We start from the raw sequence: 21,294 nt of genomic DNA on the forward strand, positions 1-21,294 counted from the left end.
CCATTTTGAAAGCCTACAGTGATGGTGATGCTGCCACATTCCTGAGGAGGTTGTTCCATAAATGATTGTTCTTACTGTACAAAATTTCTTATGTCGAGATGAAAGATGGAGAACCCATTGCCAGGAGGATGAATGATGGAGAATCCATTACCAGAAGGATGAATGATGAATAACCCATTACCAGAAGGAGGCTGCTTCATTCTCCCGGTACCATAAAACCTTGATTGTCTAGAGGATTTGTCTTAGAGAATAATGCTGTTGTGTGCCACAAGCAACCACTGCTTCAGTTTGGTTCATCTCCTAGCATGTCTACAAAAGGGTGTTTATACCCAGCCTTAGTTCCCTCATGTAGGAGTCACTACAGCTAAAGAAAACCCTCCTAGCACGAGTTCTTGAAGAACTGCTATTTAACCTTTGAAAGCAAATGGAATTTGAGTCAAAACAGTAGTTGCTCCAGACTACAAAAGCCTGGAAGTCCTGCTCCTGAATTTGCTGAGTTGCAGCAAATCCCCAAAGAAACAATTGCTGTCATCAGAGCAGATCCAGTTCATTTATTTTGCTGTAAATATCTTTCTTATACAAACTCAGAGATAATACTTAAGTACTACAGAAAATTAACGTCTTGACATCCTTGGATTTCAGGTCAAACCCATATACTACTTGGATTCTCTAGTAGCACTGTGATAGATTTTCTAGGAGTCACCTTACTCAGGTAGATCTTTTCTCATCCTCCAATTTTTCTGGAAGAAATGAGACCAATCATAAGACTTTCAAATACATATTTTAATGTATTTTTCAAAAATATTAGTGTATTTACATAAATTTCTCATTTAGAAATATCTTGTACTTGCCTATTTTAAAACACCTGGTTTAAAAAAAGTTCAGCCAGATGATTACATTACACAGATTTGAAAGAACATTGACTGTAGATATGAGCAATTAAAAAATACAACAAAGAAATATATACCATTGCATTAAGATTTAGTGCACATTTTTAAGTTGCTGACTTCTACAAATTGTTCTTCCCATAAAAATTGCTTAGTCTGTGTCAGTAACTTGTACCCACTTTTACACTGGAATTTGCATTTCCTTTTTCCTCACAGAATCTCTCCCCCCCCCTTTGCCTATACAAAGGTTGCAATAAAATGCATTACAGTAGTATTTCATTTACAAAGCAAATGACATTAAAACTTGTTTCTTAACCCATTGGATTGTACTTTAGTAAAACAATGTCCTTTCATGGAGGTGCAGCACAGATTCCAAGAGCTGCCTGGATGTGGAAAATGATCACTCTTTCGAAGCAGTCCTGCCTCGGAAGGTTGAGTTGAATTGCTTCATGATGCTGTGTCAATTCCTCTTTGGAAGGATCTCATCCTCAGGTTTGGCAATTAGGATAGTATGTTAAACATTGTATTTATTCAAAATATATACAAATAAGTTAAAAAAAGTAGGGCAGAAAATGATGTTGATATTGCTTGGAGGAAAGCTTAGCAATGAAGCTTGTGGCAATATCTAGATTACACATGACTGGCAGGTCCATTTGTTTCAGTAGTACTCTCTGAACAAGGTAAAAACAGCTATGAACATGGCTGTTATTTTGGAGAAAGACAGTCGTGATCTTCTTTCAAACTTCGTTAGGAAGCCATTTTCCTATGGAAAGGAACATGCAGACTTAGAGATAGCTTAACAATAACATTAAGCTAGGAAAAACACACCACTTTACTGATATCAGGTGCACAGAGTGCAACACCATTCTGCGTAGAGGGACAGGTTTTCAGAGCTCTACCTCCAAAAGATGAATAGGGCTTTAAAAACAGTAGCTGAAAATAGCTGCACCTTGCTGAATGTTTGATTTCCAAGTCAAGACTGTGCCCTGCCTGTGTAAATAGAAAATGAATGTGAACTGCATCATCTAGTCCCATATCTTCAAGGAAGATACAAGTACTATGTTTCTGATGTAATATACTAGTAAGTATCTTCCTTTAAGACTCCTTATTCTACTGTGATGAGACAGTAGAATATTATGGAAAGTTTCCAGGAGCTGATACTTTTCTTAAATAAAATTGACTCTATTTCAAAGAGACGCAGAGAGAAGCCTTTACAGTAAATCTGATGCATCAGGGGTCCACTATCACGTTTTTTTTTTTTACTGCTACCAGACAGAGAAGGGTCAAAACAAGCAAAAAGAAAAAAGGAAAAGCAAGACACTAGAAAATAAATGAGGGGAAAAGTAGTAAGAGATAGGAATTGAAAGAGAAGTGGGACGAGAGGGGGTGGAAAGAGAAAGTAACATTTACATATAGAGAAAGGAAAAAAGTACCAGGGAAATAACTGAGAAATGATGTCACTGATTCTCAGCTTCCCCTAACTTCAAATGAAACCAAAATATTGGCATGATGAAACTCAGCAAAGCAAAAGGGACCTCCCCTCCACTGCCAGAAGGGAATTTCAGCAGCTTGGCAAAATAATCCACATATTGACAAATGCTTTCCTCAGCACTAACTGTTGGTAGATGGAAGATGTGGGATTATCTCAGTCCAGACAGAAAAGATTTAACCTGGATTGCACTTACCTTTAAATTTGTGTAAGGAAAATTGATTGGGGGATTATATAACGGCTTTACAAAAGTACTGAGTTCACCTTTCAGGATCACACATGTATTCTTCCCTTATCTTGAACTCCAGTATTTTTGGACCAACTCCTCTATGGAAGAAGAGTTTCGGCACTAACCTTAGGGTACCACTTATTTAAGTTTAGATTTAGTAATGGAAATTTTCATGCCACGCAGGCATTAGCCTGCTTTGAGCAGGAGGCTGGATCAGATGATTTCCTAAGGTCCCTTTCAACCTGAGTTACCATATGATCCTATGAGTCAAGGCTAACTAGGAGTTTGCTGTAACAGATACAGAAAGTGCCATTTTAAAAAGAAAGTTGCCTTTTAGCATTGTTCTGTTTAAAGCAGAAGCAAAACTTTCACTGTATGTCTCAGGAAGACATTCCAGTCATCATATGTTAAAGCCACTAAATAAAACCTTAAAATGGTTTTGATGATGTCTGTAACAATAGTTTCACTTAATGAAACAAAACCTCCTAATACAGATTCTGATGGAAAATGAGAAACCTACCCAGCCACCGTTTGCATCTATCCATTCGGCTTTATTGTTTATTATGTACTCTGTGATGAAATAAGAAATCTGCTCCTTTTCCTCTCCAGTGAGCTGAACTCCATGCTCTTGAAGCTTCTTGGTGAGAAGACCTCCAAATGTAAATATGGTCATAATTCGTCCCCAGTTAGTATTTCCATCAGCAAATTTTTCTTCCATGACACCATTGAAAATTCTCTTGGCAACAGCTACAGACGTAATGTCAATTCTGTCCAGGAACGGTCTGAGAGCCTCCTCGGTTTGATCTTGCAGTGAAGATGCAATGTTTCGCAAGACATGAGCAACTCTGGTTTGGGCTGGTCCAAGATGTGACTCCTGAAGCACATATTGCAGGTAATCTTGAGCTAAGTAATAAACGTAGTAGAAGTCAGCAGTTTCCATTTAGAAAGAAATGCAGAGAGCAGTGCACCAGTCTTGATCAGGGTCAGTAATGAGCATCCACAAGACATGCACACGGCTTTGTATCGTCTGGTTTTCATGGAGTTTTTATCTGACTTAACAGTAGCGTGGGTTGTGGAATATGTCACAGCGGAAATGAAAGAAAAAGTGTGTGCTCAAGGGGAGAAACATGTCTTCCTGAGAGATTTATTAGTTCTCTAAATAGATCGGCTTTTACCATATTCTTTAGCAGTATAAATTGGAATTTCCTAGGGACTTTTGCTATGTAACATTAGCAAAAGTTTGGCATTTAGCTTACAAAATTCTGAGAATGGTGTATGTTAGCAAAGGTTTGCCATTTGGCTTGAAAAAACCTACTTAAAAAGTGTATGCTGTAGGAGCATGCAGCCCCCCCCATCTTCTCTTACCCTAATCTCTTCCTTGCCAGGGGTTAAAGCTGCAATCTGGATTGCAGTTCAGTGGGTTATTTCTGGTTCACAACTTTTTGAAGATACGGGTGGATATTTCCAGTAGCATGGAAGAATGGATAAACTTTCTTCAGCATTCAGGGAGCTTTACATAACTGCAAAAAGTGATACAAATATGGATGGAAAAAAGCGGAAAGCCAGCTTTATAGCATTATCTCCTGTTCCAGACTTTCCCACACTTTCTCAGTGAGTACTTTTCAAGATTTTGAATGGGTAGCTTCGAAGATTACCTCCCCACCCCGGGGAGTTCTGCTGTAAAAAACAGTTATGAAGGACAATGCTAATGCAGTCAGCTTGTCAGAACATGGGCTGGAAAATACGGGGCCAAGGTAGTGATATGTGATACTATTTGAATCTTTCTTGTCAGGTAACAAGTATGATACCTACAACAACTGCTCTTCTATTAACATTTTCAAGCAGTTATTTTTGGGGGAAGGGGCAGGGGTATCTAGTCCACTTTTTCCTTACAGATTTCTCCTGAGGCAACCTGATGTTGCTGAAGGGTCAGGATGCATCTGTAGAGGACCTCAACCCACTGTGAAGGGTTGCTTAGAGCAAGCTGATATGGTTGCTGATATGCAGTATAGGGTTAACCCTAGCCAGCCGCCCCCCCCCCCCCCCCCCCCCACCCCTCCCCGCCCCAAAAGGGTATGCTGCTGCTCTTAACATCACAGTTTTGCAGAAAACCCTTGAGCAGACCAGGGTAGTTTCCAGTTCCTTCTCAGGGTTTTTTCAGTGTGTGGTGAGACTCAATGTCACAGTAGTCTTCCATCCACAGTGGGGTTTGAAACCTCAAGCTATCACCAGCATAGCATAGACATCAGTCACTTCAACGATGCTGGAAATTGCTTCCTTTGCTTTCTCTTGGAAGCAAAGAGGTTGCTTGATGCTGTGTTCACCTTTGGGTTTATGAGGGCAGTGTGAGCTGGAAAAACTCAGATGGTATCTTCAGGAGAGAATGCGATGCTAAGACTGGGAATGGGCTCTCCTACATACACATGCACATTCTTCCCAAGCTCGTTTTCAGAGTTCAGAGGTGTCCTCTATCCAACACCTGCAGCTGCTGCTTTGGCAGAGCTGAGGCTGGCTTTGCCTTTGTTATGTTCAGTGATTTCAGCAAACTGCCAACGTTTTATGGGGAATGCAAATGAAAAAATAAAAAAAGGATGTGATAGTCTTTAACTCTTCCCAGCTCTGCTAAATCTGGGCTGAAATTTCTAGGGCAGAGGGAAGGCATTGCTTTACCCAGACCCTCTACCCAGACCACTTCCCTCCTGTCAAATGCCTGCTGCAAACAGCTGAGAAAGTTACCTGAGGAAAGAAATCACAAGCATCCTTTTTCTGTGTAGCACAGCCTGTGAAGTTACAGATCATGCCTGACCTAATAATTGATTAATGAAAAACTTTTTTATTCTTTGTGAATATAATAGTTGAATATGAGAACAGTGAACAGTACCTAAGGAGACAAGTTTTGCTTTTTTTCACAATCAGCTGAGGTAGAGCACAGGCAGAAGCAGGTATTTCTTCATTAGTGGAGCATTTTGGATTCTGGGAAGGGTGATGAAATAAGCCTATAAATACATCACCATTATTGAAAGAAATCAGTGTTAATACCTTGGCAATCTTGGTGCAAATGCTGTCACAGTCTCTTGATCTCTGTAAGGTGAAGCTCAGTGCTCAGCTCCCAGAAGGGGGTGGCAGCTCTGAGCAGACATCTCTAGCAGCAAGCTGTGACACTGGTGACCAGAGCTCAGTATGTGGCTGTTGAAGTTGCCCCAGGTCTGTCTCCTTCAATGTCAGGCACATTTGCTTTTCAATAGCATGTAGTGGAGGGTGCAATTCCAAGTGTTGTATGCTGAGGTTTAGAGTTATGTAAACTTTGGAACAGATGATCTTTGGGATCCACTCCAATCTGGTATTTTATGATTCTATGAGTAGCAGTGGCAGTTTATTTATCTAAATATGCACATAAAGACTTGGACCAGAATGTGTAGCCCAGTCTTCCCAAGGTCTAATGGTCAACTCTAAGCACTGTAAGAAATGGCCTTTAGAATCTTTTCCCTGTATTGTGCCACTGTAACGCTCTGATGCTCATTTTCTGTATTAGGGAGTGCTTTCCTTTCTTTTACCAGAGTTTATTTGTGTTTTGTAGCTGTAAGTGAATGCCTTCAACATTATGAATCTCTACTTATCTTTCTACCTTCTCTATCTCCCCAGTGCTGCATATACTGCAGTCTCATACACTGTATTGCTTTTTCCCTATTTTCTTCTTTCCTGCATACACTTTGTCTTTTATAAATGATAAGTGCTAATAAAAGGTTTGAAACAGAAACCAGCTTGACATAGAAGCTCAAATTCAAACCCTCCCCTAACTACCTGGCAATAGCAAGGGGCTTCCAGTGCTTTAAATTTAAATCTGTGCTTTGTGGATTTGATTCTGCATCATACCCTAACCTGAAAAAGCTTATTTTCCAGAACAGATGGGAACTCGGTTGACAGATCCTCATAAAATTGACTTGTGAGAGACAGTGTCATCTCATCATGTTTGAGGCAAAACTAAGCCAAAATGACAAAAGCTTTGTTGAACTATTGGTTCTCCCTTGCCAGAGTTTTCCAGTTCCAGGTGAGTGTGGCCATTGTGAGCCTTGTCTGGAGGAGCAGTCTGAGGCCTTGAGAAAATCATCACAGATTTTTTTCTGCTTTTCTTCCCTTTTTGATGTCCAAACCAGGATGATTTTTGTGTGGTTTGGTTGGGTTTCATTGCAAAAGAACGGCGCAATTCACTTATAGCTTCCCAGATGTCCTGATACAAGGCTTCTGGAGGCTTTGTTGACTTTTATTTACCCTCTATTTTCCTATAAATCGGAATATGCAAGCTAGCTTTTCTGTGAGCTGGATGGTTGGTTGGTACTGAATTCAGAGGCTTGGTTGCCCAGTGGAGTGCTGCCACCTAGCCGCAGCAAGCCCGGATGCACGCAGAGAAACCCGTTACCTCCAATACAAGTTCAAGTCTGTGCTTTGGGGTTCTGTATGCAGCAAAGAACTAAAATACAGCAGGATTGAGATTCATTCCCGGTAATAATCTAAATTAGTACATGATACGTTGTTTCCCAGCTAATTCTGTCAGCTGGGAAGCACAAGCCTCCTGTCCAAAGGTTTCCAATGAAAAGTTTTCCTTCTTGAAGAAAGGTTTCCTTCTTATGAAGAAAGGTTTCTCCTTAAGAAGTTTTATGAGCAGTTCATTCTAAATCACTTCAGTCCATCTCCTACTGTTTATAGGATGTAGGCTGAATAGCAGGATCCTGGATCTCAAATTCTGGCAACTGAAACAGACAATTAGAGCATCTAATATTCTGTGTGTCTCACAGATGCACAGAAGACAAGCTCCAGGGATAGGAGGATGTAGCTGGTTTTGCATCATCTGGGCCAATTGAGATATTCTGGGCTAATAGGAGAGCAAAAGTGGTCCCCATTGTAAACAAAAGCAAATAGCTATTCCATCTTAGCACTGAGCTGGGGTGCAGTCCAGAATGAGGGCTGAGCAATATGGCATAAGCAATTTTCTGCTCCCAGAAATACCACACAGCAAAGTCTGGGAAGACAGATCATATGAAGATGCACACTCTATTGTCTCAAGCATGAGAAGAATTATCTGAGAGGCCATTATGACTCCTCTGTAGCACTCCAGTGACATAAGGGGAGCATAGGAAGGGGCCAGTCAGGTTGTGTTACTCAGGGTTCAGCTGCTGCCTTCTCACTTCCTCTGATAACTCATCACAGCTCAGAACCTGTCAGCTTCTGGATCCCAGCTCCTCTTATCATCATGAGTCAAGGGAGCAGCCAGACACACCGGCCCACTATGCATGTGCCATATATCATCATATGCTTGTGTGTTCTACACATGTTCTACATTCTTACAAGCCTTTCCAAGTGTTTATCTGGGATTAGGAGAATTTGGACCAATAGTCATACCTGTCAGCAGTGAGCCACAGAAACACAAGGCTTCCTGAACTTCCCAGGCAATGGAGCATGAACAAGTAAAGTCTTGGTAGCAGGATTTTCTTGCTAAGCAGAAACACTGTCTGCTGAAGCCAGTTTCATTGCTGAAAATGCTTGATTCCAGGAGGAAAAAACCAAAAAGGTCTGCTTGGGAGTATTCATGAAATAAGAAGTCAGGAGATGATGTCTCCATATGATAACCAAAACTATGTGTCTCCCTAACAGCCACAAGTCAAGGGTGGTCTTCACTGTTGGTTCATTCTGCTGTGGCACGCACAATGCTAACACGTACAAAGTCCATTTTTACATTGATCTGCAGCTTTGGTTCAGATCTGCATCTTCCAAAGGCATAATGCCATCAGGAGAGACAGGCATTTAGCATCGGCTGCACCGGTGTTTTAAAGCTACTTTAAAAGGTGGTGATACGTGGTGAGACAGCATTTCACTAACATCTGAGCCTGACTTAGCATATAGAGAGTCCCACTGGATGCGAGTTTCAAAATATTCTCAAGATTCAGGTAACAAGTTTCCACTCAGCATGAATGGAATATAGATGCCCAGTTCCTTTAGGTGCCTTCAGAAAAACCTGCAGCTATTCAGTAGGGCTACCAACAATTTAAAGTTGGTTATTCTTTTAAATTCTTTGCTATTTGATTTTTCCAGTGAAGCTTCTGTATGTCATGGGTTTAAAATAAATCATGTCAGAATTCAAGCTCACTTCAGCAGGTACTGTTTACCTGGATGCCTTAGAGGTTTGCAGACATCTACATTAACCCTCCTAGGAGTGAGCTTGCTTCTGTGCTCCCCCCTCATTTAAATCAAGCCTACATTTGCTCCTGTTACTACTAGAAACCTTTGCACTGGGTCAAGTGCTAGTGATTCACAGATTCTTTCCTTTAGAAGATAATGTATTCTTTTAATAAATCATTTTACCCTCTTTTTACGATATCCTCTCTGTTGATGACCCTATAAAAAAGGGTTATAACAACACTAGTATTTCTACTATAAAACACTCTTCATGAAGGTTCATAACTCATCTTTTGTTTTATTTGCAGGGTTCCCATCTGGGGGCACATTTGTTTTTATTCCCTTTTCAAATTGTTTTGAGTTATTTAGAGTTATTAAAAAAAGACAAAAATATAAATGTGTACAGATGTTTTCCTCTTTTATAATAAACCCAGATCTTTGAATAGAAATTCCGCTTAAGGAAATTAATACGTAATGTGATTTCAGTAATTTTCATAGAATCATAGAACAGCTTGGGTTGGAAGGCACCTTCAAAGCTCATCTAATCCAACCCTCTTCAATGAGCAGGGACATCTTCAACTAGATGGACAAACTAGGTTGGACAAAGCCTTGAGTGAGATGGTTTAGTGTGAGGTGTCCCTGCCCATGGCAGGGGGGTTGGAACTAGATGATCTTAAGGTCCTTTCCAACCCTAACTATTCTATGATTCTATTCTATGATTCTAGATCATGTTGCCCAGAACCACATCCAGCCAGGTCTTGAATGTCTCCAGGTATGTCACATCTCCCACCTCTCTGGGTGACCTGTGCCAGTGTTTCACCACCCTCGCTGTAAACAGTTTCTTCCTCACATCCATCTTGAATCTCCCCTCTTTGTTTAAAACCATCACTCCTCATCCTATTGCAGCAGGCTCTGCTAAAAAGTCTCCTCATCTTTCTTACAGGCCCCTTTTAAGAACTGAAAGGTCTCCCTGAAGCCTTCTCTTCTCCAGGCCAAACAACCCCAACTCTCTCAGCTTTTCTTACAGGAGAGGTATTCCATTCTCTGATCATTTCTGTGTCCCTCCTCTGGACCTGCTCTGACAGGTACGTGTCTTTCCTGTGCTGAGGACTCCAGAGCTGAACACAGTACTGTAGGGGGGGGGGGTCTCACTGAAAATAAATATGTATATTAAACCACATTTCTGAACCTTAATTCAGTAATCTTGCTAAAATTTTATTACCTTCTCAAATGTAATGTCTGTTTGAATCAAAATGTGATGCTAGCGCCTACTGTTTACAGCCTTTATTAAAACAAACAAACAAATAGCCCTGCATCTAACACATGAGGAAGACAAAGACTGCAGTGCCATTTGGTAGGCCTTTTCTGAAGTCTAAAAGCAGTTGCTATGAAACTCGTTCATCCACCTAAGAAATTGTATTGCTTGTGGTAGAATAAAATCTGCATAAGTCAAGTCAACTGCAAGGAAGAACTGGTGAAGGTAATATCCCCAGCGATCCTTCTGGAGGGGTTACTTGTAATCCGAACTGCATTTCTCATCCTTCGATTTACCCCATTTCAGCAGTCACTCATGTTGGCACAGTGCAGTATTTTCAAACCCACAATGATCACGTGTAAATTGCGGCAAATTACAGCACGAAATTAGCTGTATATTTTTATCCTTGTGTTTATTATGATTTTTTGATCCTTCAAAAAAGCACACTGAGGTGGCATTTCTGTGCTCTTAGGAGAAGGCTGTGAGCAGAAATAGCCAACTCATCTGTCTCCCCAGGTATTTATACCACATTCATCACTGTGCTGTCTGAACATTTAATACTAGCCCCTCAATCTTTCTAAGTGAAATGACGTCCCATTAAAGAGGTGTGAAGGAAGCTGATGCTACCATGACTAGTTATCCAAATCAGAAGGAAACTTGCTTTTGAGCTCATTTTTTAATCATATACCTTTATAGTACTCTGTGCTTTGAATTGCATTTGCGCATCACTTAATTACTGTGGCTGTGTATAAAGCCCCTGGTTTATCTAGGGAATCAAGCCTGTAAGTGTTGTAGTAATGATGCTAATACTGATGCCTGCTAAGGCCCTAAAATGCTCTGTCTTTCAGAAAGCTGAATTCTTTTAGACCCTTTCAAATGATCTCAGTGCAAAGTGTTTACTTATTTGTGCCAACAGTTACAGGCAGTAAAGCAACACCTAAATGCCCCAGTCGGGAGCAGGGATTCTCTTGTGCTGGGTGTTTCACCCATTAAAGCCAGGAGGAGTCTTCTGCCCCAGCTCACTGCGCATGGGGAGAAATGCTGAACCAACACAAACCCCCCTGGCTTCACAAAACAGCAGGAGTGGGACCATGATGGTCTATCATTAGGCAACAGTGAGGATGATTATATTTAATTTGAGTCATTTTCATGGCTATCGGTAGCAACAGCAAGCAAACTACATACCAGCACTTCAGTGTGTGTAATTTTGAGTTTTCACAATGAAACCCCAGAATACTCATTCACCGTTGGCAGACTTGCCTTTGTATCAATTTGGGACTAGATTCTTGGCATGCCAGGGAATTATGCATCATAATGACTTAATCAAGGGCTTTCATAGTGTATTCTAGAGCTGAGAAACTTTTCTAAACCTAAATGCAGATGGAAGCTTGGACCCAGCATCAAGTGCTTTACGCATGAAGTCAGAGGAGCTCTGCACAGACTGACCCCCTGTGCCTCAGCAAAGTTCTATTGATTTTGGTAACTTCATCTGTGCAGGGATGTGAACCTATCTACAGGGAACTAAATGAAGCCTAAAGTTATTGATTTTTCAAGAGAAAAGAACTTTAGTTAAAGATCTCTTATGTTTTCTTAATTATTCCTGAGTTTGAAACATGACATCACAGCAACGATATTAAAGAGGGACAATAAATAAAACAGCCAGTTTTGCATGATTTAATGAAGCAAGACCAGAGAGGAGGGGATTGACCAAGTTAGACAAGGTTTTTATTTGCTCTTTGTGCTGGATAGCTGTTAATCATTCAATGAGAAACACATTTCCAATGGCCAGTTCTCAAGCAACATAAATAATAGCAACATCCTTGTTTCTCCTTTGCCCTTAATTTCCTTTTGGAGGCTTGGCAATAAACAGCCATTCCCAATGTATTTTGCAACTTAGAGCCCAGACCCAAAAAGCCCCCATCAAATGTAATTACTTTGCTTTACACCCTCCTTTATATTCCTGAGCTAACAAACAGCCACTGCAGTTCCAGAGGGAGCTCATTTTTCTGGCTGCCTACAGGGCATTCAGAGTTGTCACATGAGCACAACTCAGTCATTAGCTGAGTGTATTGGCAGGGACCAGTGCTCTCTACAAAAGGTGGCAAGCCACAAAATTTAGAGTTCTTATATGCAGTATAAAACTTGGTGTTTCTATGGCCTGGCAGTCCCCTTCAGCTCAGTGAGCTTTGATTTTCCCATCTATTGGATGGGCTTCTCCAGAGGATTTGCTGATTCTGCAAATATGACTTGATTTTTTACTTCTACCACAGATTTCCTCTATAACCTTGAGAAAACTCCTGGTCTCCCTTTGACTCAGTTCCTCACTTCTAAAATAGAGGAAATTAGAGAATTACACTCAGGTGTGATTAGTTTTGCCTATATTTAGCAGTCTTCCCAAGGAAGTATGTTAAGGGGAGTTGATGTGTGTGTGTCTCAGCTGGTCTGTGGTATGCTGGGATGTCTTAGTCTAGGCTGTTGATGACAGTAACTCTGTGGCCACAAGCCAAACGGAGCTGAAGCAGGTAAGAGCTGACTCAAAGGCATGTAACTCCAGTCATTTACCATCTGTGTGTGAGTCAGAGCCCTAATATTTGTTTTCTTCTCTCCTTTGTTGGCAGTCAGTGGAGCTGTTTATTTGTACAGCAGTTAGCACATTGGGACCTTGATCTCAGTCAGGCCTAGGTGCTAGTTTTAATACATAGCCTAATGTAGCATGTTATAGAGTGAGATGCTGGCTTTGTCATTGACATATACGTATGTGTGTGTGTATGTCTCTTGGATCCCATTTTTCTCTCATGTGGCACTGTGGCTAGTAGATAGATCTGCCTTAGAGATGCCAAAGGTGTAGATCTCGTAATTCTTTGGACATATGTTTTGGTTAAGTCACTGAAGCCTGAGTGCTTGTGAGGCAATTTGAAAAACAGCTTTATCAAGTTCATCTCTTCCAGTCATTTTTCTTTCACAGTATGCTTTGCTAGCTGTAAAATTATTCTACTAAGGTGTGTTACCACATTCTGAGGCAATTTGTTTTCTTCTGCATTGATCTTTGATCTGAGGTACTTGTTCCTGAAAGCATTTTTCCTTTTTAACCACTTAGAAGCTAATTTGGTATAATCTAGAAATTGATGTAGAACAACATTTCTTTTATACTTTGTCCTTTATTTGCTAATCACTTTTTCTAGACAGTCAATTTGTGAGTGGATTCCTATTCAGTCACAGTCAGATATGTTGGTGTTTAGTGTACTAAATTAATTTGTTGTGTAGCTCTCCAAAATAGCTTAAAATTATAGATTTCATAAAAGGATAAAAAAATCTCATTTTAAAACGAAGCAGTAGTTTTGTCAGTGTGTAATGTTTTGCAAATGAAAAATTGGAAATAATTGTAATAACAGTATATTTATAGTTAATTAACTTGTAATCTAATGGAAAACCAATCTCCCTTAGAAGGTAAAGGCATGATGTAGTCGGGTTTTCTGTTTCTGGTTTCCTGCTGGATACCCAACAAAGAAAATAAATGGGGTTTTATTGTAGCAATTCCTTGCCAAATAACCTGTTAACCATGGGCTTTTGTGAAATTAGGAGGCATTTTAGGTGCACTGGGGCTCTCACTCTTATGTCTCTTTGAGACATTGTTTTTAATCTTAAAACATGCATTCAATCCAGTCCTCTTCTTCCTTTCTGTGGGTTTAAAGCCCTGCAGCATCACATACACATACGTGAGTTTTACTGATGGCGCATCCTCCTGCATGGAGGGAGGTTGCATACAGCTGTAGGATCCAACCTGTAAAGCTACCATCTCATTTCTAAGGAGTTATGAACACTTCTGTCATCTCCTGAGGAAGCAGGACTGGATAACAAGTGTGGTCTAGAAGCTCACACTGCAGTAGGGCTTAGTTTTAGCAAACATATTTCTTGATTGCTGGTGATTACTGACAAGATAAGATGCTGAAACAAACATTTACAACCCCAATAATACACTGGCAGTGGTGTTCTGCTGTGAAAAGTGACTCAGTAAAAGCGTCACTTCCAAGCTGCAGGATTATTGGTTCTGAGTCCAGACAAAATGTGCTCAATTTGCAAGCAAAAATATAATACCTGTTTCTTAGCTGCTAGCCATAAAAAGGGGTTATGGTCTAGGCTGGTTGCCCTATAGACTGTGTAGTTTCCTCAGGTAGGTGTTGCATTCATGACTTGGTAGTGGTTTATATTTGTGTAAATACTAGCCAGGTTGCAAATAGATGTGGGTAAGATCAGAATAGGTTACTTCCTTTTGATAAATGTAGGGCTATTTGAATGAGATCATCTATAGTCTACCCTCTTTGGTAACACAAACCATAGAATTTCAGTTAGTTCCTTCTTGTGTGCAGCTCATAACTCTGGGCTAAGACAGGCTGTGCAAGCTGGAAGAATTCTTACAGCTTTATCCTTTCATTCCCTTTAATAGTTTTGCAGAGATCTAACAATCCAGAACGGGTGCTCTGATTCACACATGCTGATGACTTGCCTTCCAACAACTGCTGCGGTTCCTTCTCCTAGAAGTCATTCCCTCCCACCTTCCACTCCTCCTGCCCTGTCCCTCGTGCAAAGACAGCTTGGCTATTCATCAAGCAGGATCTGAACTGCTGCAACCTGGAACTCAACAGGTCAAGGTGGACAAACACCAATTTCACTTGTCCTTAATGCCCTGGGTCGCAGTTTATAGCAATGCAGTAGCTGCAGTGGAGAGCTGAGCCATCCTTATGGCAGAGGCAAACCTCTCTTGCTGCCTTACTGTAAATCAATCCCACTCATCCATCAGAGCTTTCAGTAGGCGATTCTTGTGTGTGACTGGAGCTGTCTGAATGGTGGTGCAGTAATGTTGTAAACCATCTCTCTTCCCTGAGGCACTTGTATAATATTCAGTGAAAGTTTGTTCTGTGCCATTGGTATGTTTTGCAGTGGGTTCAGTGGTTAAACAACCAAATGGTAGTTAAGAAGTTCACTGTTTGAGCTAAACACCTTCACTGGTGGTGTCTTTCTGACCATGTTCCTATATGTCCCTGTACTTTTTGAATTAGGATATGGTGACAAGATATCTTGTCATCATTAATGTTGCACAAACTAATGCTGATGCCTCTCTTCCTCATCCTCCCCTTTATTAAAGTTTGGGATTTTGGTACCTTCTGGCATATTTAAATTGGGAAGAATGCTGAATTAGGACAGGCTGTCCCTTGTGATTTTGCATAAATGATTGCATCAGGCAGTGTTGACTCCAAAGGAATTTGTAGAAATTTATTTCCAGAAAGCAGCTGAGTTACCAGCCTACAAAGGACTGATCAATAGCAAGTGGCTTCAGCTATCACAGTGCTTTTAATTTGGTAAATTGTGCTTTTGTCGTGCAACATCAAGGGATTCTTCTGGCTTGAGGAACCTGAAGAAAGGGAATATTGACTTTTGAGTGCTTAAAATCTGGGATGCTTTACTTTCAGTTTGTCTACAGCATCTCTGGATAGACAGAACAAACTGTTAAAAAGATTATTAAGGCAATGCTGTGCAGGAACATTTTAGTGCAGCAATTTAGTCATGTATGTCTGGCCATATTAATGGGAATCCTACTGCTACATCCCTGTGCACCCTGCTAAATAATTTGCCTAATGATTTCAGTTAAGCATGGAAAACAAGCACCATCTGAAACTGTTTGCTTGACATATTATGTTTGATGCATGGGAGCTGGAGAGAAAATACAGCGCTGCAATGTGAGTACCTCAGTTCCCTGTACTGTGAGGGGAGGAGACTGGTATTAGAATAAAGATGACCTGAGACATCAGTGCTTATTATGATGGATGCAAAGCCTGTACTATGAGTCCAGCTTGTATCCTGCTGCTAGGAGTGCACCTTTCTGGCCGTAGGTCTCAAAAGTCCAGTTGGGCAACTCTTGACTGAGTTGGGCTCCTGGCTTCAAATAATTTGCAAAGAATTTGGCATCAGGTTAAATTTGGACACAAACTGCTACTTCTATAGTGAATTTTTCTCATGTCCTCCCTTTAAGTGAGATTTCAGCTTTGGTGTATGCAGTTTTGGTACTTCCCATCTGCTTTTGGAAAAAATTTTTAAAGGTGAAGTCTGATCAGTTACCTTCCCTTGTGGTACAGTTCCATTCAGATAATAATAGGTTACACAGCAGATAGTTCCTGACAGACTGTCCATATCATATTGTCTGTTTCAGATAATAACTAATTCCTTCTGTTATTATATATAGCAACACATTGAATTATTAAAGAAGACATAATAGGAGACTTTCTTACCTTCCCCATATTCAACTGAATTTCCTATTCTTCAGGTATTTGTGGCAGAGCCAGCCCCAAAGCAGAAGTCAGAGCAGACTGTGGACTATGCACTAATGCACTAATGATGCATCTCTGAGTCCAGTAGAATGATGAATATCCTCCTACCATATCTAGAAAAGGCTCACTGTCTGTTAAATAGTGTGGTATTAATTGTGTTACAACTCAGACATCAGCAAAGCTCCTACACATCCCTGGCTGAAAGCTGCCTGTCATGTACCTTCCCACGTGTATTGTGTTTGGACTGCAGTGAATAAAGCTGTGTATGCTCAAGTGTTCAGCAAAGGGGAGCTGGGCTTCACGAGTCACTGGACTGCTTAGGAAATACTTCAGAGAAATGTGCTAGCAGCACATGTGCTGCTAGAAATAAAGCTTTGGGTACTCAAGTCACAGTCCTGTCCCTGAGCTCAGTTGGAAATACTGTGCTGAGTGTGATGACAGAGAACCTAATGCTGAAGTGCCATCACACACAAGTGATGAAACAACCCCGAAATACTTTGGGACATATTTTTACAAGCAGCAGCATATCAGCTCTTATGTGCTCATCAAATTCCAAATCAAGTAATTAGCTTGCAATTTCAAATGGCAGTGTTATTGTTTGCTTCATTACCTCCTGCACTTGCTAATGCTGTTTGTGCAGGATGGTCACTATTTCTCCAGCTTAGCAGCAGGTACATTTTAGCAATGAGAAAAGGAGCAATTATCAGCCTCCACAGCACCTTGGTTCTCTTCGCGATGAATGGTGCAATACAAATGTAGAGGATTATTTAAAAACGCATTGCAAACACTTCTAGCGTATTAGCCATAATAATAGCCTGCCTGTTTGAGCTGGCAATGATCCAATTCCTTCGTCAAGATGCACTACCTGGTGCATGTGTTCATAGACCAACTGACTAGCTCATAAAATAGCAGGATGGCAAAAGCATCAGGAAAAACAATGATGTGTGTTTATGTTGCTGTAAGTTATGGATGTGTAATAAACAGGGGACAGGAAGTTCCTGAGCCAGTAAGGATAAAGGCAAGGGTTTTACAACGGCTATAAATTCTGAAATGTGTGTTTAAGACTGGATGATCTTTAGCTGCTTATCCTGATTTTTGTGTACCGGACTGATGATAGTAAATGTGAACTAGGTAATTTACAAATTGGAAAGTGTAGCAAAGCGATGTTTTGAGTTCACTGAGCAAAGGAAGATGATGTAGAATGTTTCAAACCCGAAGTAAAAATATAAGGGCCTCCATAAGACTGCAAATAAGGCACAGGTCTGAATTCATTTTACATGTAGTTTGTTTGAAATCTGAGGTGATATCAAGAGAAAAGTTCATTTGTATTATTGTGGATATGTTGTTTAAATATAACAGAGGTAGTTTCTATGAGACTTAGTTTTTAAACTAGTGCTTATTAACACATCTGCAGCCATTCTACAAAGTATGTATCCAAGGGCAGATGGAGGCATGGCACAGTGCTGGCACTGACAACAGCAGATACGTCATCTAATTAGCATATCTGATATATATGTTAATGTTGATAATACTCATTGGTATTACCCAGATAACTTCCTGAACAAATGATTTCTGGGAATCTATGCAACTTGTTGAATGTTTAGACTTTATTTTTCAATCCAACATTTGTGTGACATTAAAAAAACCTCCCTGGAAGGATTTACTGGATACCACTGTCAGTGATTACTGACAAGTTTGGGTGTTGGTATGCTGTATGTGATCAAGGCTGGCAGAACTTCTACAAATGTGGTTTATATTGGGCTGCAAAACTCAGCTCAGTTCTGGAGCAGAGTGTCTTAGACTTAAGTGCAAAACTTCATAAAGCATCTCCATAAAGGTACCGTGAATTCTTCACCCTCTCCGTTGCTGATTCAGAATTAAGCATGGAAGAGGGGCTAGGTGGTTCTCCATCACCTTGCCAGCTACTCAGGTGGGTCTGACAACTGAGCAAGTCTCAACTCCCAAATTTTCCTCAGTTCCTGCTCCTTTGTTCCTAAAGGAAAGCCTGGAGAGAATAAGATCAGTAACTGATCCTGATATCTACATCTAGTTAAGAGATGTATCGGGCATAGACCTAATCAGCCAAGCCTTAGGGCACCTCTGTGCAGAGGACGCTTCTCATCTTTTCAGTCTCCACGGGGGGCTCAGTCATTCACCTTCTGTGAACTACAGAGTTTCTTCCTTTACAAATAGTGTCACTGGAGAAGAAAGTGTTACTCAACATGAGTAAATGTGACAGCAGCTGGGTCTAAAGTTAAGTCTAATCTGCTCTGAAGTGGGAACTGAAGTAGGCCTAACCCTGCTGGATGAGTCAGTGGCAGAATCAGGGCAAGAACAAGAATCCCTTATTACCAGCTGTGCGATATAAACACATGCCTTCCCTTGCTGGCTTCCCAACCATCCATTAACGCAGCGGTAGCAGTTAGATTCAGTTCATTTTTTTTTTCCTTGGGATCAACTTTCACCTATTTTTGAGGTAGGCAGGAATCTGTCCTCCCCTCACTCCTCATCAGCTTTATCTGCTCCCATAAAACACCAGGAGTATCGGGCTCCTCGTGTTTGCCAGCATTAAACAAAACTTGCTGGCAGATACAAAACACTTCATGTTTGCTTGGTTGCCCCATACCTGTTAACTGGGTACAGCTCTTACAATTCATTCTTCATGGGACACTGCAGCCCCATAAAAGCTGTGAGTCAGGCTTCCAAGAAAAGTCATGCATGACTTAAAATCACGAGGATGATCAAAAACAATAAAATGCATATTTTCAGCTTGCCTTTGGGTTTTCTAAGGCTGTGAGGCACACCCATTTCAGGTCTTCAAGCTCTTCTTTGCAACCATTAAGGCTGGAAATTCAGGGCATTCATTTTTCATGAGCTACACACAATTTCCTGTTTTCAGGAAAACAGGGAATATTGTAAGACCTAATGGCCAGAACTGTCAACACTGGTGCTGTCACTGAACATAACTTGGTAAAACTAAATGTGTGATTTCTTTCCTTTTCCATCCAGAATGAGGGTTTTGCTTTTCCCATCAGCACAATGACTTAGTGTTTGGATACGTCAATCTATTTGAGAAAGTATAGATTGCTTTTGCTGAGAATTATTAAAAATTGTATCACTGGCTTGGTGTTGGATGAAAGTCAGAGAGGGGTGGACTGTCCCCTGAGATGGCATTTTCAGCCTACTGTCACCAATTTGTCTTGGGCTTGGTGTATTCATTTAATCTCTTTACCTTCACACTGCTTAATGCAGTTAGACTGAATATCATTCTGAATTTTCTTCTCTTTATTTCTCTTCTCAAAGCAAATTTTGAGTGTAACAGCTCAAGGCTGGATTGGGCATACCCCATCTTCTGGACCTTCAGACCAAGCACTTTGCTGGCAGCCGTGTCCCTTGGGTAAATGGGATTCTGCAAAATGACAGTGCAGCTTGTGTGGGCAGGGGACAGGCCACGTCCCAAAGTAAGTAATTAATTCCCTCAGGGCCTCATGGCTGTCACAAACATCACCATCTTCTGCTTCCTGTGCTAGATGCAATTCCTAGAGCTTGTGTTCTTGGATACAAAGGGAGTACTAATAGTACCTGCCAAGACATGCCGTCTTTCCCTTGGAAAAAAAAAAAAGATGAGAAAACAAACTACATATGATAGATGTTAGTCATGTTGCTTATTGCACTGTTGGCATAATCTCCCCCTGGGGCTCCTATACTCACATCCAGGATTTGGGGATGAGTCAGGTGTATTGCATATGTACTTATGGATGATCTGAGCATACACAGAACATAATGGGAATTTCATGATGTCCCAACTTGCTTTTGCTTCCCTCTGTGCCACAAGATGTCTGTAAATCCTAGACAGAGTTCTTCTCTGAGACAAGGTTGCTGGATGGAAAAAAACAGTATACCTCCAAGGAACTGCATGTGTGGGAGCATCAGTCAGTTTGCTATAATTGAATACACTAATGATGCTAAATCTTATGACATTACTGCTGGCCATGTGACCTTGGTGGTGATTTCCTGAAACCTCTAGATTCTGGAGTCATGTTAACACTCAAGGATCTCTATTAAACAAAGATTGCAGCCTCCACATTTGTAAGATAAAGCTGTTTCCTGTGATTCCGCAGCATATCAAAAAGTGAAGGCAAGTAAGAACACACTGAACCTGTATTTTGAAAACCAAAAGTCTTTAAACCCATCACATGGCTTTGGGGGACCTGAACATTTATTTCTGAACAGCTTGCTGTGGCAACTTGATAATTTTCCTTTAATAGTTATGTCTGTTCTTGTGCAGCTTGGCTTCCTACACCTTCTCTAATAAAACTATCAATGTTTTGTGTATATTAAACTGCTTTATTTTTACTTAGAGTTCCTGAAGTCACTGACAGGCAAGATAGTGTTGTATGCAAGGCAATTATTTAGGCATTACAAGATTAAAACACAGAATATATTTCCTTGGGAAATAAAGGTTTCAGACAGTTTTTTCTATGTATAGAACAGGGATAAAAGCTTAAATGCTGCCTGTTCTGGTTCCCTACTTCTAGTAAAAGAAAGGTTGGGGTTTTTCTTTCTTTCTTTTCTTTTCTTTCTTTCCTGAAAGCAGAAAGATTGTTTAAAAACAAGGATCCAAAACTGGAAGGATATAAAAAAAGGCATGGAGCTATTGTAATGGAGGATGTTTCTTAGGCCTTAGTGGTAGTGTCTCACTTCCATGAGGCAGGAAAAATACAACAACATAGCAAGGAATAAAGTATTAAATGCTGCTGAGACTTTTATAAGGACATTTTTATAGTTCTTTCAGGTGCAGTGGCATTCTTTTAATTATGGACATGACAAAGAATGCTGTAATGCCGAAATGTTGATTCTCTGGTATACATAAGACAATAAAGGTAACAGCCAGGGAAAGGAACTCAGCAGCAGAAATAGTGAACGTTGTTTGTTCTGAT

General features: G+C 40.6%; 1 protein-coding gene and 1 long non-coding RNA gene across 2 annotated transcripts; one reads left to right on the forward strand and one right to left on the reverse strand.

Annotated features, from left to right (window-relative positions):
• Positions 1–768: 768 nt before the first annotated feature.
• Positions 769–3,545, reverse strand: BCL2A1 (BCL2 related protein A1). The gene is made up of 2 exons (XM_061446801.1): positions 3,126–3,545; positions 769–1,650 (listed from the first exon to the last, which is right to left on the reverse strand). Exons 1-2 carry the CDS (start codon positions 3,543–3,545, stop codon positions 1,546–1,548), a joined length of 525 nt encoding a protein of 174 aa, XP_061302785.1. The 3' UTR covers positions 769–1,545.
• LOC133265891 (uncharacterized) lies at positions 1,115–20,829 on the forward strand. Its single transcript, XR_009742165.1, has 2 exons — positions 1,115–1,410; positions 19,677–20,829. It is a non-coding gene; the product is annotated as an uncharacterized LOC133265891 (long non-coding RNA).
• The last annotated feature ends 465 nt before the right edge of the window (positions 20,830–21,294 follow it).

This window comes from Pezoporus flaviventris, unplaced genomic scaffold (genome assembly GCF_033815535.1).
Source record: "Pezoporus flaviventris isolate CSIRO_AGI_PZ_B2104156 unplaced genomic scaffold, CSIRO_AGI_Pfla_v1 ptg000006l, whole genome shotgun sequence".
In the NCBI taxonomy this organism is placed as follows: domain Eukaryota; kingdom Metazoa; phylum Chordata; class Aves; order Psittaciformes; family Psittacidae; genus Pezoporus; species Pezoporus flaviventris.

Excerpts from the sequence above, each read along its gene's own strand:
- BCL2A1 (XM_061446801.1), bottom strand. The coding sequence starts at position 3,545 with ATGGAAACTGCTGACTTCTACTACGTTTATTACTTAGCTCAAGATTAC. Across the intron at positions 1,651-3,125 it reads TAGATGCAAACGGTGGCTGG|GAAAATGGCTTCCTAACGAA; the intron begins GTAGGTTTCTCA and ends TCCTTTCCATAG.